At 36.0% G+C, this 16,571-nt stretch overlaps 1 protein-coding gene across 1 annotated transcript in view; it reads right to left on the reverse strand.

Moving 5' to 3' along the window:
- The window catches only part of LOC114661283 (uncharacterized), a 47,302-nt gene that overhangs the window by 15,553 nt on the left and 15,178 nt on the right, over nt 1-16,571 (reverse strand). Inside the window, exons 3-5 of the mRNA XM_028814496.2 lie at nt 7,502-9,931; nt 2,208-2,373; nt 277-1,736 (exon numbers count right to left, since the gene is read on the reverse strand). Coding sequence (XP_028670329.2) covers nt 277-1,736; nt 2,208-2,373; nt 7,502-9,931 — 4,056 coding nt within the window. The remainder of the gene's footprint in view (nt 1-276; nt 1,737-2,207; nt 2,374-7,501; nt 9,932-16,571) is intronic.

Here is a 16,571-nt window from a genome sequence, read left to right on the forward strand (position 1 = left end):
TTATTAAAATAAAAGTGCAAGGGTTCTTTTTTTTGATGTCGAAAGAGTGATTGCAATGACACGTGGTTATTCTTATTTTCACTTTTTCGAACTGATCGAACCAACCTCGAGAGTTTATCATTTAATCAATAAGACTCAAACTGACTGAATTCCACCACTAATGGTGTTATAGAAGAAGAACACAATATTATGAGAGTATATATGATATGAGAGAGAGAGAGAGAGAGAGAGAGAGAGAGAGAAAAAAATGCTCAACAGTAAGAATTTCAGACATACCTGAATTATGTCGTCTTCTCCAGCTAAATCACTCCTAATATTCCGGCTCTTTGTTTCGGCTCCACCAAAGTCCATTTTCAAAGCATCCCCGACCAACGGTTTTACATATTTAAGTGTGGTGTTTCCAGAATCTTCTGTCAGGCAGACCTCATAATTGTAGACATGACAAAGAGTTCCAGTAGCTCCCACTTCTGCATAGCGTGGCGGGTAATAGGGAATTACCGGAGGAGTGCCATTTGAGCATTCGTTGAAAAATTTCGAACGTCTCCACTTGTGAATTTTTACAGATATAACAAGTATAATTAAAATAATAAAAAGAAATGAAATAGTCACTAAAGAGAGGGTTAAGTAGAGCGTAAGATTATCATCACCGGACAAATCCTGTGTAACATCATTAAATTCTAAAAGCGCCGCCGCAAAGTTATCTGTGATGGCAACGTTGACCGTAGCTGTAGCTGAATGAGAAGGCTGTCCGCTGTCCTCCACCACAATAGTAAATCTTTGCTTAGAAGAGTCCTTTTCCGTAATTTGTCTAAGTGTTCTCAGTTCCCCATTGTGTAAGCCGACTTCAAATATTGTCGGATCGGTGGACTTAACAATTCTGTAGGAAAGCCAAGCATTTTGCCCGAAGTCGTTATCAACAGCAATGACTTTTGAAACAAGATAGCCAACTTCTGCGCCACGAGGTATAAATTCAGCTACTAAAGATCCTTTATTGAAAACTGGGTATAAAATCTCTGGGGCATTGTCATTCTGGTCTTGAACAAACACATCTATAATGACACTGGTACTAAGCGCTGGCGAGCCCCCATCCTTAGCTGTAACTGAGACTTGAAAATTGCGTATTTGTTCAAAATCGAAAGAACGCACTGCGTAGAGGACGCCTTCATCTGAATTAATTGATACATAGGAAGAGACAGAAAAGTTTTGGATGTGGGTTTCTAGAATAAAGTAAGAAATTCTACTGTTCAGACCCGAATCAAAATCTTTGGCTCTCACAGCAAAAAATGAAGACCCGGGAGAATTGTTTTCCATTATGAATGTCTTGTAATGTTGTTGTTCGAATTTTGGAGGATTGTCATTGATGTCACTTATCTCGAGTGTGATTGTTTGAGATGAAGAAAGTGGCTGCTCACCTTCGTCTGTAGCCACAACAGTAATATTATATTGAGAAATTTTTTCTCGATCTAGAAATGCATCCGTTTCTAAACTGTAAAAATTGTTTAAGGTAGTCTTCACTTTAAATGGACTGGGATTTACAACGAAACATTTGACTTTACCGTTTCTTCCAGAATCATAATCTTGAACGTTAATCATTGCTATCGTTGTCCCAGGTAAAGAATCTTCGGAGATCTGACTAGAGACCGATATAAGGCTTATTAATGGCACGTTGTCATTTACATCTATCACTTCTACTATTACTTTACAGGAATCTACGAGCCCCCCGTTGTCTTTAGCTTCTACATTAATTTCATACATTTTATTCTTTTCATAATCTATTTTGCCTATAAGTTTAATTTCTCCGGACACCGGGTTTAAATCAAATACATTTTGCACATCACTTGTAAGGTCAGAAAAATTATATTTAATGTGGCCGTTTATGCCCTTGTCTGCGTCATTTGCTTTCACTGTAATTAACACAGAGCCTATTGTGGCATTTTCCTGAACTGCAGCTTTGTAAACCTGGTGAGTAAAAACTGGATGATTGTCATTGGCATCAAGTACAATAATGTGAATTTTTATTGTGCCCGATCGCGGTGGGTCTCCTCCATCAACCGCCGTTAAAAGCAAAACGTACTCTTGTTGCGTTTCTCTGTCCAAAGGAGTTTCTAACAATAGCCTAACAGAGCTACTGCCATCCGCTTGCGTAGGCATTTTTAATTTAAAATTGTTATTATGTGTAAGTGTATATGATTTCAAGCCATTAATACCTACATCGCTATCTAAAGCACTCGGCAGTGAAAACAGTGTTCCAGAAATAGAAGATTCAATAATTTCCAATTCAGTGCTTTCTCTCGGAAACGAAGGGGCATTATCATTAATATCCACAATTTCGACCACAATTCGATGTAATTCCATGGGATTTTGAAGGGCAATCTGGAAATTCAGAAAGCAGGGAGATTTTTTGCCACACATTTGCTCTCTGTCAATTCTATTTTTTACAACTAAAATGCCTTTATTTACATTTAGCTCGATATATTCGGCGCCTCCTTCAGTATAAATATGTGCTCTGCCAGTTTTCAGTCTCTGGTTATCTAATCCTAGATCTTTTCCAATATTACCAACGAACGTCCCCCTCACCATTTCCTCTGGAATAGAATAACGGACCTCCGGGCTAACTGAAATTGCGCACGCAGTAAATACAACTATAATTAATACCTGCCTTATGTAAGTCCAGTGTAACATTTTCCCGATGTCCTGATAATAACGACGTTCTTCAAGAAAAGGTGGCGACTGGCTTGATATTATTGTAAAATTCCTTGTTGATGTCCCAGATGATCTGTGAAAAACATATTTAAGATTTGTATCCTCTGTTTCTATGTATCAAGTCTTTGTTTATGGAGAGGATCTTCTGTCTGTGTATTATGTGGCGCTGTGGAAGGGGAGGTGCCGCTTCAGGTTCAGGCAAAAATCACGTAACTGATCATCAGCGGCACTCGCAGTTCAAGTACAGCATTACAAAATATAGAGACAGTGGCTCAATGTAGTAATAATAATAATAATGATAGAACTTTTTTGTCCCCATGGGGAAATTTGCCTTTTTACAGAAGTTCTTTAAATAAATACATAAATAGGTAAATAAGTTAAATTAATTAATAAGCACACCCACACACACTTTGGCCTGAACACAAAAAGAAAGAAAAGTTCTGACATAATAATAATAATAATAAATCATTATAATCATCCTCATCATCATTACAAACAGTTTAAGCAGAGATGCATTTATCCAAGAACACCTTTTTGTTCATTGTCTAAACGTTAATGCTCATTATTTAGTAAACCAAGCCAAAAAAGTTTTAGTCATGATATGTTATAATCTATTTATTTCCAACAATACAAGATGTAAGAGAATTTTTTCAATTTTTAATAATTTTAGCTTTAATATGCTTGAAGAAAAGGGGGAAAAAATCAGACTACCAGGAGGAAAACCTACCAGACAAAGAAAGAACATTTAGGAGCGGGATGCTGGATCTGTGAGGTAGAACCACCTACCAATACATCACAACATATCCTTCCCTAGTACCAAAATATTTTACTAAAATTAGTAAATATTGTTTAACATTGACAGTTAATAAATCCATTATGCACATACTATAACCTGCAGCTTTGTTCCACAACAATTCTGAGTTATATGTTTTAACTCTTTTCAAGCAAGGCAGACTCCCCATATTAAACATTAGTGTTGTACAGAATAATTAAGTTAGTAACATGATAAAAAGCTGACAATATAATTCAGTGATTTGGTATAAATAGTACTGCTGCTTTACAGTTCCAAAACACTGACTTCCAATTTTGTAAATTCTCCCTGTCTGTATTTTCTTTCCAAGCTCTACTTTTCAAAGATTTTCATTGAACAGTAATTTTAAATCGGCCTCATGTGAGTAAGTACCCATGTACTGTAATGAACTGGTACCATTGGCTCCTTCCTTGTATCCGATGGTCTAGTAATGTGAATATAGTGAATCTGAAAACAGATGGCACATATACACCATGGACCCCCGATCAGAGCCTCCATTGACTCCGCAAAGACAACAGTATTGTCAGCAAAGTCAAGATCCGTGAATCTTTCTTCACCAACATTTGCCCCACAGCCGCTGGACCCCACAACCTTGCCCAACACCCAGTCCATACAAGCATTGAATAAAGGAGGAGCAAGAACACACCCCTGACGAACCCCATAAACAACTGGGGAAAACACAGAGGACCTGCCTCCACTCTGCACAGCACTCACAGTGTACAGGCCGGCCATGATATCCAACAACCTTGAGGGGATCCCATGAACCCTTAGGATGTCCCACAGGGCAGCTCGATCAACTGAGTCGAACGCTTTATGAAAATCAACAAAGGATGGAAAGAAACTCTGCCAATATTTGCGTTTGCGCTCCATGAGAACCCTCAGTGCCAGGAAGCGGTCAATGATAGACTTCTTAGGTGTAAAATCAACCTGTTCTGGTTGCTGGTAGCTGAGCAAGTGATCACGGATCCTATTGAGGATGACCCTAGCAAGGACCTTACCCGGCACCGAGAGCAGTGTTATCCCTCTGTAGTTGTTGCAATCCAGGTAATCACCCTTCCCTTTCCAGATAGGGATGACAAGTCCCATTTCCCAGTCAGTTGGGATGATGCCAGTCTCCCAAATGGAGGCAAAGATTGCTTGCAATGCCAGACAGCCTTACCACCAGCCTGGAGAAGTTCACCCCGGATACCACAGATCCTGGAGCCTCCAAAACTGGTTCACCACCTGTGCAATCTCAGTGAGACTGGGTGGTTCACAGCTAATTGGAGGAACTGTGAAGGACTGTGGACGCAGAGAAATCCAACGCCCTAGTCCTATGTAATAGCACTAAAAGAATTTCAAAAGATATCTGGACTCAAAATTAATTTGAATAAAAGTGTGCTTTTCCCATGCAGTGAACTCTCTAGCACACAATATTAGATTGGACACCTTCCCTTTCATCATCACAGATCAGTTTAAATACCTAGGGGTAAACATAAAGCTCTTTATCAACAAAATTTTGCTGTCTGCATGGAAAAAACCTAAACAAGATGTGCATACATGGTCTACTCTCCATCTCACTTTAGCAGGGAAAATAAACACAGTCAAGACGAACATCCTTACTAAGCTTCTTTTCAATTTAAAAGCATCCCTATATACATTAACAAATCATTTTTTAAGAAGTTAGCTTCGATCATAACCTCATTTATTTGGAAATCAAAACCATGTATCTAAAGGGTGACCCTACAATGACCTAAAGCAGATGGTGGCATTGCTCTACCTAACTTTCAATTTTATTATTGGGTGGCAAATATACTAGCTATTAAAACATGGACACTGACACAAATAAATGAACATACATAGATCTGGTCAACAACAGACATAAAATCCTGCAGTACTTCTTTACATTTTTTGCTTTGTACCCCAGTAAATACAAGTTATTGTCAATATACTAAAAACCTAATTGTCCCTCATTCACTCAGAATATGGAACCAATGTAGGAAGCACTTCAAGACAGAGAAGCTTTTATCTGTGGCACCTCTACACGATAACCACCTTCTCAAAACTACACAGTTTTTAATGTTTGGAAAACATGTGGGATTAAATTCACTTACAGATTTTGTACATAGATATTGCTTTTGCATCCTATGAACAATTACATTCTAAATTTAACTTCCCATCAACACAATTTGTCCAGAATCTCCAAATCAGAAATTGTACTAAATAAAATCTGCCCAATTTTCCTCATCTCCTACCTACAGTATTTCTATTCCAGAAGAAATATTGATCAGTCTTGAGGATTCAGACAGCATTTCTATAATATATAAAAATATTTTAAATTCCCTTCCTTTCAAAGATCCCAGAGTACAGTGGGAAATAACCTGTTACTCAACATTTCAGAAAAGGAGTGGAAAGCAGCCATGTACAGAATTCACTTGAGCTCCATATGTGCAAAGCATACAGTTATTCAACTTAAAATCTTTTACCGAGCACATCTATGTCATTCAAAATTGTCCAAAATGTTTCTGGGGCAAGATCCATCCTGCCAAAGTTGCAATTAAGCTCCAGCCTCATTGGGCCACATGCTTTGGGCATCCATCAAATTAACATCATTCTGGACCAAAATTCTTAAATACCTATCAGACAACCTTGGTGTCACAATCCCTCCTAATCCACTAAGAGCTGTGTTTGGTGGGCTCCCAGATGGGCTTAAAGTGGAGAAGGACAAACAAACTGGAATTGCCTTCATTACACTAATAGCACGTAGACCATCTTGTTCAACTGGAATAATCCCTTCCCACTTCTTTTAAGTCAGTGGGCAACTGATGTTAAATACAATTTGAAATTGGGAAAAATCTAAATCTCACTTAGTGGATCTGTTAAAATGTTTTTCAAACCTGGCAAGATCTAATTAATAACATTTCAGGATAAGCTTTTATATTGGGGCCAATGATTCACCTTTCTCCTTTCCACTCTTAAAAGGTTTTACTCTGGCTGTTACCCTTCCTCTTTCTCTCTTGTGGGGGTGAATTTAATTTATTTCAGTTAACTTTGATTTGTCTGTGTAGAATGTTACTTTCTTTCAATTAATTCAATTTAAAAAAAACAAACATTAGTGCAGCTTATTCAGGTAAGTCCAAATCTGGTTAAGGATACCAAGTCCTCATACATCATATATTATTTGATAAAAAACCTTTTCCAATATCTTACAAACGAACATAATCAATAGGAAATGGGAATTATGTAAAATTATTGGTTTTCCTTAGAATTTCAGAAATATCAAAACAGTAAATTTTTCCCACAAATTAAACTCAAAAATAAACACTTGTATTTTACATGAATACAATAGTTATACTTAATGGCTAACGGATTTAATTATAAAGACTGCAGCTAAATTCAACACTCTGCATGAAATAAAGATATTGAAAAAATAAAGCTGAAATTTATATTTTTAAGTAATATGTAAATAACAAATGTATTTATGTGAAGTATTTTAGTTGTAATGTTAAACTGTTTTTTTTTTTTTTTCTCATTTGAACAATACTTTAGAGATATGCTGTTAAAATATAAAAAGATTATTCAACACATGAGCAGACAGAAAAAAAAATTAATGTTTGATTAAGGTGGCCAATCACAAAGATTCAAATGTGGCTGCATCACCCAACTTTTAAAATGCTTTAATTATCATAACACAGCATTCTCCTACCCTAATGTTAAACAGTTATTTTTTTCTTTTAATATGTTTTATATTTCATGTGTTTTCATGATGTAAAGTGCCTCAGACACTTCCAATGAAAACTGAAACCGAAATGAAATCGTTGAATCCTATACTAATATGGGTAAAAATATTAGTAGAAGACAAGTAACAACTACCGAGCAATACACGTCTTTGTACATTTCTTTTAAATGCATAAATTCATGCAATCTTATAACATTGCAGAAAGTTTAATATCCGTGATTTCCAACAGCAAGAAATGCTTTTATCTGAGTGAGTGTAATCAAACTTACCTGGAGAAGATCACCTTCTGCAATTAAATCACTCTTTGAGATGGAGTCATTACTTTGGTTTGCAGCAGGATCAGTATCGACGACCAAAGGCTTGACATTTTTAAATTCGTTGTTTCCAGAATCTGTTGTGAGACACACTTCGTAATTGTAGACGTGACAGAGAGTCCCAGTGGCTCCAACTTCTGCATAACGGGGTGGGTAATACGGGATAACTGGCAGTGTCCTGTCTGAGCATTCGCTGAAAAGTTTAGAACGCCTCCATTTGTGCAATGTTAAAGATATTATAATGATAATGAAGATGATGAAAAGCAAAGAGACTATCACTAGTGAGACCACCAAGTAAAATGTTAGCTCTCCATCTTCGTCCTTTTGTTGAGTATGATCGTTAAATTCTGATAACGCTAATGCAAAGTTATCAGTGATGGCAACGTTAACACTAACTGTTGCTGAGAGAGGAGGCTGCCCGTTGTCCTCCACTAAAATTGTTAATCTTTGCTTAGTAAAATCTTTCTCCGTAACGTGTCGAAGGGTTTTTAGTTCTCCATTATGTAAACCGACTTCAAAAAGAATTTGCTCGGTTGATTTAAGTAGTTTATATGAAAGCCAAGCATTCTGCCCATAATCTTTGTCTACAGCAATAATTTTTGTTACTAGATAACCAACATCAGCAGTGCGAGGTATGAATTCAGCCATTGGGAAACCTTTATTCAAAACTGGGTATAAAATCTCTGGAGCATTGTCATTCTGGTCTTGAACAAAAACATCTATAATGACAGTGGTGCTGAGAGCCGGAGAGCCTCCATCCTTAGCTGTAACTGAGACTTGAAAATGGCTCAAATGCTCATAATCAAATGAACGTACGGCATACAGCATGCCTTGATCCGAGTTAATAGAAACAAGTGAAGACACAGAAATGTTCTGTATACGGGCTTCTTGAATGAAATATGAGATTCTACTATTCATGCCAAAATCTTCATCTGTTGCTCTCACTGAGAAAAACGAAGACCCCGGAGAATTGTTTTCCATGAGAAATGTTTTGTAATGTTGCTGTTCGAATTTTGGAGCATTGTCATTGATATCGCTTATCTCGAGTGTGATTGTTAGTGAAGCTGAAAGTGATGGCTCACCTTCGTCTGTAGCAATAACAGTAATATTATATTGAGAGGTTTTTTCCCTATCCAGAAATGCGTCCGTTTCCAAACTATAGAAACTATTTAAAGAAGATTTCAACTTAAACGGGAGATTGCTATCTATGAAGCAATTTACTTTACCGTTTTTTCTGGAATCTTCGTCTTGTACATTAATCATTGCTATTACTGTCCCGGGTGATGAATCTTCCGAGATTTGGCTTGAAACTGACATGACATTTATAACTGGCGTGTTGTCATTTACATCAATTACTTCAATTATCACTTTGCTAGAACTTACGTGGCCGTAATCTTTGGCTTGCACCGTCATTTCATAAATTTCATTGCTTTCGTAATCTAGTTTTCCAATGAGAGAAATTTCTCCGGAATCTGAATTAATGTCAAATAAATTCTGCGCATTATTTGAAACATGGGAGAAAAAATATTTGACTCTTCCGTAAATGTCTTTGTCAGCATCGTTTGCCTTAACTGTAATCAGGACAGTGTCTACCGGAGAGTTCTCCGTGACTTCAGCTTTATAAAGCTGCTGTGTAAAAACAGGAGAATTGTCATTCGCATCGAGCACAGTAATTTTTATTTCGACTGACCCAGATCGCTGAGGATTCCCTCCGTCAACAGCAGTTAAAAGCAAAGCATGTTCTTCTTGCTTTTCTCTGTCCAGTGGCGTTTCTAATAATAAAGAAACAGAATTGCTTTCATCGGGTTGCTTACTCATTTTTAATTTAAAATGATCATTCGGTGTGAGCATGTATGATTTCAGACTGTTTACACCCACATCTCTGTCTACAGCACTCGGAAGTGAAAACATTGCTCCTGGAAGAGACGACTCTGTAATTTCTAACTGAACAGTTTGTTTTTCAAACATGGGGTCATTGTCGTTAATATCAATGATATCAAAGGAAACTCGATATAATTCCATCGGATTCTCAAGGACTATTTGAAAATTTAAGGCGCAATGAGTTTTTGATCCACACATCTGCTCTCTGTCAATTCTTTCCTTAATAACTAAAATCCCTTTATTTGTATCCAGCTCAACATATTCCGTGCGCCCATCAGAATAGAGACGAGCCCTGCCTGTTTTCAGTCTCTGGCTATCTAATCCCAGATCTTTTGCAATGTTACCTACGAACGTACCCCTCACCATTTCCTCCGGAATGGAATAACGAACCTCTGCTTTAGCTAACAATGTGGGCAATCTTAGAAATATTAGTATCAGTACCTTTTTTAGGAAAGTCCGGCCCTTCATTTTCCAGATGAGAAGAGAACAATAACGTATTCCAGTTTAAGAAAACGATTTAAGATCCCTTTTGTTTTCTTGGAATAACCTTCATGGATTTAGAAGAACAACTATATCTTTGTTTCATTGTTTAATATCCATTTTTCGAGCTGTGAATTCCTGTCCTCACGTTCAGCTACAATCCTGTGTCTTTGTTTTATACAGTATGATGCTGTAGAAGAGGTGGTGCTGCTGTATTTGTGCCTGGAAAAAGTCACCTTATTGATCAACAGCGGCGCTCACAGTTCAAATACAAAAATACAGAAAACCGCAAGATGTTTTAAATAGCATTTCTGTGAAACTCCAGTCATTTCTTTATATCAGAGCTTTGTTATCATCAAATTGTACATTGAATTAATTTACAAAAATGCTAACGATTAGAACGTTCTCTAAGATAAGCACATCTATACTCCGAATATTTACCTTGAAAATGGTACAGTTATCAAACGGAGTTGTCCATATTTATCATAAAATAACTAACATCAATCCTTTTTAAATGTGTCTCAATTTTTGTAATTTCTTTTATTATTAATAAGTATAGCTCTTCTCTGTTAAGTGAAAACAATCTGCTATATACGGTTTAAACGGAAATTAGAGAATTTTACTAATTCGTTCAGTTTGATCACAGACTCTCTGGATCGTAGATTGTTTCTCGAATTAGTGTTTTTAAATGTAATCCAGCAAACACAAAATGACACGATTGGAATTCAGAGTAGTCATAATTTTTGTAGTGTAATCAGCTAACATTTTACCACACATATTCGAATATTCTTAGATCATCTGCTAATGTACTTGCTGTTTTTGTAGCAAGACTATACAGTAACTGTGTTTAATCTAATGGCTTTGTTTTTGTTAGATGATACCCGTTACACGTTATCCATGCTTTATTTGTATAGCGAATAGCGGCTTATTAATAGCGGTGTGCAGTGTAAGAACAACTGAATCATAACTAATGAAGATTCTAGCATGGCTTCTGGGACAACGTTTTTTTTTTTATTATTGTCAAAACACCAAGTTATGGAATTTGTCACGAAGGAATAATGTTGTATGGCTCAAGTATTGTTCTAGACACTTCTGCTCACGATAAGGCATACTGATTAAGCTATCCAGATGATTCATGAAAGTTCATTTAAATAGTTGCGTTATTTATTTATCTGTTTATTTGTTTCAGTAGTTTTGAATTTCTACAATAGACAATGATGTTTAAGTAATCAGTTTTCACCCTGCTTTGTCTAAAATGGCTCCCCACCTTCTGTCAGATACTACTTGCTATCATTCCATGGAACTATAAAGTTGACTAAGTCCTTGTAAACAATGGGATTGAGTTTTCTCTGCTTCTATAATTTAAGAAAACGGTATTTTAACTTAGCACCATGCGTCAAATGTTTCCCAATAGTATTTGGTGCTTTATAATTGTAAAATTTCATATGAAGAGAGAATACCTAAATTTGAATTAAAAATGACAGATGACTTGAGTCAATCAGATGATGAAAGTTTGTTTTTAGTAACATCTTAGTGTATGCAAATCTCTTTATTGCCTGAACTTATTTTCTCCAGTTTTTACAATTTTCCTGAAAAAGCAGAAGCCTGCTTTAGCAGCACCAGTATTGAACAGAACAGCACAGCATCCTCACACTTAAAGAACAAATTTAAAACGTGTCTTAACCCACTGTTCTGAAACATTGAAAATATTTAAATTTCCAAAGACAATCAATACAAACATCAGAAAAACAAGAATACATAACACGTACAATAATTAGGACATTAATAAAGTTAAGGCCCTTAGGAGTGTCAAGCAGATGCATTAACTAGTGTTCCATCATAAGCACCAGAGTCAAAGCATATATCTCAAAAAATAAATATGAATAATATTTTATTATACTGTATGATTTTTTCACACAACTGGCCTAATACTTCATCAGGGTCCTTAGAGAGATTCACTTTGGTTTTAAATTAAATTAATTGTGAAATCTATAATAATCCTTAAATTTGCATTCACTGGAATATTCTGGTCAGGAAGTATAGAGTCAGAAATCCCTTAAATATATTAAATTTTGGAAACCACAATATCACATATTCACTTTCAGACCACACAATCCAAAGTAAGGGAATGAAAGCCCACAGCATTCCCCAGCAGTAAGACTAGAAACCAGCCATGGACAAGGGAAGTCCATCACAAGGTCCACTCTTGCATACAAGGAAACAGAGCAAATTTAATCATATATATATATATATATATATATATATATATATATATATATATATATATATATATATATATATATATATATATATATTGATTAGATATTGTTCTCCAAATGAGAACATACCATGAGTGAGCATTAGATTTGTTCATTTTCTTTTTTTTACCTTCATTTGGTGGCTACTATAGTTGAGAAACTAAGCCTGGATTTCCTTCTTAGCTTTGATTTGAGAAACTTCATTTTTTTAGAATCTATTCAATTTCCAGAGATTATTTAGAATCTGAAAAATTATTCAGATACCCTATATGTATATACAAAATGTACATACTAGTCGAAAGTCTAAACACAGACAAAACATTGTCATTTTCCTGATAGAAATCAATACCTCTTTTATAAAGATAGCATTACACTGATTTAAAAATACAGCCAAGAAATGATTAGTTTTGCTAACAACTACCTTCAGTGTTCTAATGGTCAACTCCCCTGACTTGTCCTTAATTAGTAATTTGAAATATAAATTGGTTATTAGAGAAACCTTCATAACTGCATTAGCACTACTGAAATCTGTTATTCTGTTCAGTTGGATTGCAAAGTATGGCATTCCTAAAGATTGGTGCTGAGAACAAAAAATTGCAAAAATGAAAAACCTTTCATATGAAACCTGTCAGTCTTTGAATGAATGAAGGTTATTTCATGTGATAGATTGCTGAAAAATATATACAATGGCATCTATCATTGTCTTGAGAGAAGACAGTGAAATAGGGAATGTAGTTTGAGAAATAAACACTTTACAAGACCTCAGTTAGCTTCTTCTTTAAATACACACCAAATACCAGAGGTCACCTGCAACAAAGTAAAGGTGACTCTGGGATGCTGACCATAAAATGCTTTTCAGTCATCCTCCATTCAATATCTGTGGGATTTTTTTGTCAATTTTAATCTCTTCTTAAACTACAGAGTAGATTATTAGGGAACTGAAGGAATAGCTGCTGAAAATGAGTCCTTGCAGTCAAATATAAATAATGAATTTAGAAATCTGTCATTTCAAGCAGTAATAGAGATTGACAAAACTAGTGATGTACTTTTAAATCAATTCAATGTTATCTTGATTAATACAGTATATATCACAAAATGAATGTATTAGAATTGTTTTGCTTCACTCTGGGTGCTCCTGCACTTGCCAAAGACAGAAATAAAAAATGGTCCAGAATAGCTTAACCTGACTTCATAGCTGAGTCTGCACTGTGATGGATCACTCTTTATTTTTAACTTGCACCAATATAGCTACATAGACACTGACTCCAGTAACCCTAAAATTGTATTCAGCATGCTACTTATATGTACAAATTGACATATTTGAACAAAACATATTCAGCAGAGACAGTTAACAATAACAAAAAAGGAGAAAATAAGCAGACTAAAAAAGTAAAGCACTAACAGAGCCAGAACTACTGCCATTACAGAGTAAAGGACTTCTGTTCTGGTATCTTTGTATTAGAGACCTTTGGCTACATGGTATTTGAGCATTTGTTTGTCAAAATAAGTTTCTATATCAGGTTGGCCAAGTTCACCATGACTTGAAAAGGTGAAGAGAATTTAAATTTGTCTATAGATACCATAACATGTATGTCATGTTTTCCTTTAAACACTTATTCACAGTGGTCAGGATTTTTTGCTCTTCCAATGAGCATTTTAACTTCTGACACTGAATAGGACATAATACCTAACTTTTCTTAAAACCTGAATTTGAATGCAAATAAAATATATTATTATGAAGTATATATTAATTTCATATGGGCCTTAGCTTAAATCAGTCCAGATGAACGTTTTACAGAAGAACATACACCTTGCCAGTGTTTATATTTTTTAAAGGCTAGAGAGGACAATGTGCAGAATATAAAACACAGCAGGTTCTTGTAACTGATAATAGTCACTGACATTACAGGTAAGGATTGGCAGTTTGTCTTCAAAATGAGGAACATTGAGCAATGTGAAAGGAGGTTCTTCAAATGTGCTGTATGATAAAATCCATCCATCCATCCATTATCCAACCCACTATATTCTAACTACAGGGTCATGGGGGTGTGCTGGAGCCAATCCCAGCCAACACAGGGCGCAAGCCAGGGAACAATTTTATTTTCATAAAGTATTCTTTCAAACACCTTTTTTACTTGTTAAAATGCACTCTAAGAACAATAGTTTGCAAGATTTAACCTTTCATCACCTATATGAAAATATTACAGTCCTGAAATTAAACATCGTCAATCCACTTGGTTTAAAAAAACATGCCCACATTTTTAATTTTTCTGTTTGCAAGATGTTGTCAACAACACATTAATTACTCTATACATATGTGCAGAAGTACATAAAATTTAACAGCCAAAAAGGAATATTCCAACCAAAGGAGATAACAAATATGTAAAAATAAACAATAAAAAAAAGTTGCTCGTGTCGCTGTCACTTATCCAGTCCTCTGCTCAAAATGTTCAAAACACATTTGTTTTTTTCCTAAAACGTTATTAAATAGATACTTCGAGATATGCAGTGCACTGAATTAACATGAAACGAATGTCACACAGGATTAAGTTTTTGAACTGATGAGACTTTTGAGAATTGACTATCTGCCTAACCTCCTATTTCATTGGTCAAGAGACTTATACTCAAAAACATAATCCTATGCTTGTCTTTCTTTTTATGATGTTGGTTGATTTTTCAGGATGTGTCTATTCAATAACATCTTATTTGAAAAATGCATGGGTTTGCACATTTCGGAGCATAGAACTGAAGAACTGAGCATGCAACACAAGTAACTTTTATTTTTTTGTAGACTTTTTAACAGCAGTGGTCACCATTGGCTTGTTTATATCTTAAACATTTTTTTCCATCCATAAAGGTCCATAAATATTTAGGATAAATATTTAGGTCCATAAATATTTGGACAGAGACAACTTATTTCTAATTTTGGTTCTGTACATTACCACAATGAATTTTAAATGAAACAACTCAGGTGCAGTTGAAGTGCAGACTTTCAGCTTTAATTCAGTGGAGTGAACAAAATGTGCTTGCATGTGGAAGATTTTGCTGTGAACAGACAACATGCGGTCAAAGGAGCTCTCCATGCAGGTGAAAGAAGCCATCCTTAAGCTACGAAAACAGAAAAAACCCATCCGAGAAATCACTACAATATTATGAGTAGCAAAATCTACAGTTTGGTACATCCTGAGAAAGAAATCAAGCACTGGTGAACTCAGCAATGCAAAAAGACCTGGACGTCCATCAAAGACAACAGTGGTGGATGATCGCAGAATCATTTCCATGGTGAAGAGAAACCCCTTCACAACAGCCAACCAAGTGAACAACACTCTCCAGGGGGTAGGCGTATCGATATCCAAGTCTACCATAAAGAGAAGACTGCATGAAAGTAAATAGAAAGGGTGCACTGCAAGGTGCAAGCCACTCCTAAGCCTCAAGAATAGAAAGGCTAGATTGGACTTTGCTAAAGAACATCTAAAAAAGCCAGCACAGTTCTGGAAAAACATTCTTTGGACAGATGAAACCAAGATCAACCTCTACCAGAATGATAGCAAGAAAAAAGTATGGAGAAGGTGTGGAACAGCTCATTATCCAAAGCATAGCACATCATCTGTAAAACACGGTGGAGGCAGTGTGATGGCTTGGGCGTGCATGGCTGCCAGTGGCACTGGGACACTAGTGTTTATTGATGATGTGACACAGGACAGAAGCAGCCAAATGAATTCTGAGGTGTTCAGAGACATACTGTCTGCTCAAATCCGGCTAAATGCAGTCAAATTGTTTGGGCGGCGTTTCATGATACAGATGGACAATGACCCAAAACATACAGCCAAAGCAACCCAGGAGTTTATTAAAGCAAAGAAGTGGAAAATTCTTGAATGGCCAAGTCAGTCACCTGATCTTAACCCAATTGAGCAGGCATTTCACTTGTTGAAGACTAAACTTCGGACAGAAAGGCCCACAAACAAACAGCAACTGAAAGCCACTGCAGTAAAGCCCTGGCAGAGCATTAAAAAGGAGGAAACCCAGCATCTGGTGATGTCCAGGAGTTCAAGACTTCAGACTGTCATTGCCAGCAAAGGGTTTTCAACCAAGTATTAGAAATGAACGTTTTATTTCCAGTTATTTAATTTTTCCAATTACTTTTGAGTCCCTGAAACGAAGGGATTGTGTTAAAAAAATGCTTTAGTTGCCTCACATTTTTCTGTAATCGTTTTGTTCACCCCACTGAATTAAATCTGAAAGTCTGCACTTCAACTGCATCTGAGTTGTTTCATTTAAAATTCATTGTGGTAATGTAGAGAACCAAAATGAGAAAAAAGTTGTCTCTGTCCAAATATTTATGGACCTGACTGTACATCTATGCTCTAAATGCCTAAATATGATTTTTGGGTGGAGTGTTCCTTTAA

Source organism: Erpetoichthys calabaricus, chromosome 11, assembly GCF_900747795.2.
Source record: "Erpetoichthys calabaricus chromosome 11, fErpCal1.3, whole genome shotgun sequence".
NCBI lineage: Eukaryota > Metazoa > Chordata > Cladistia > Polypteriformes > Polypteridae > Erpetoichthys > Erpetoichthys calabaricus.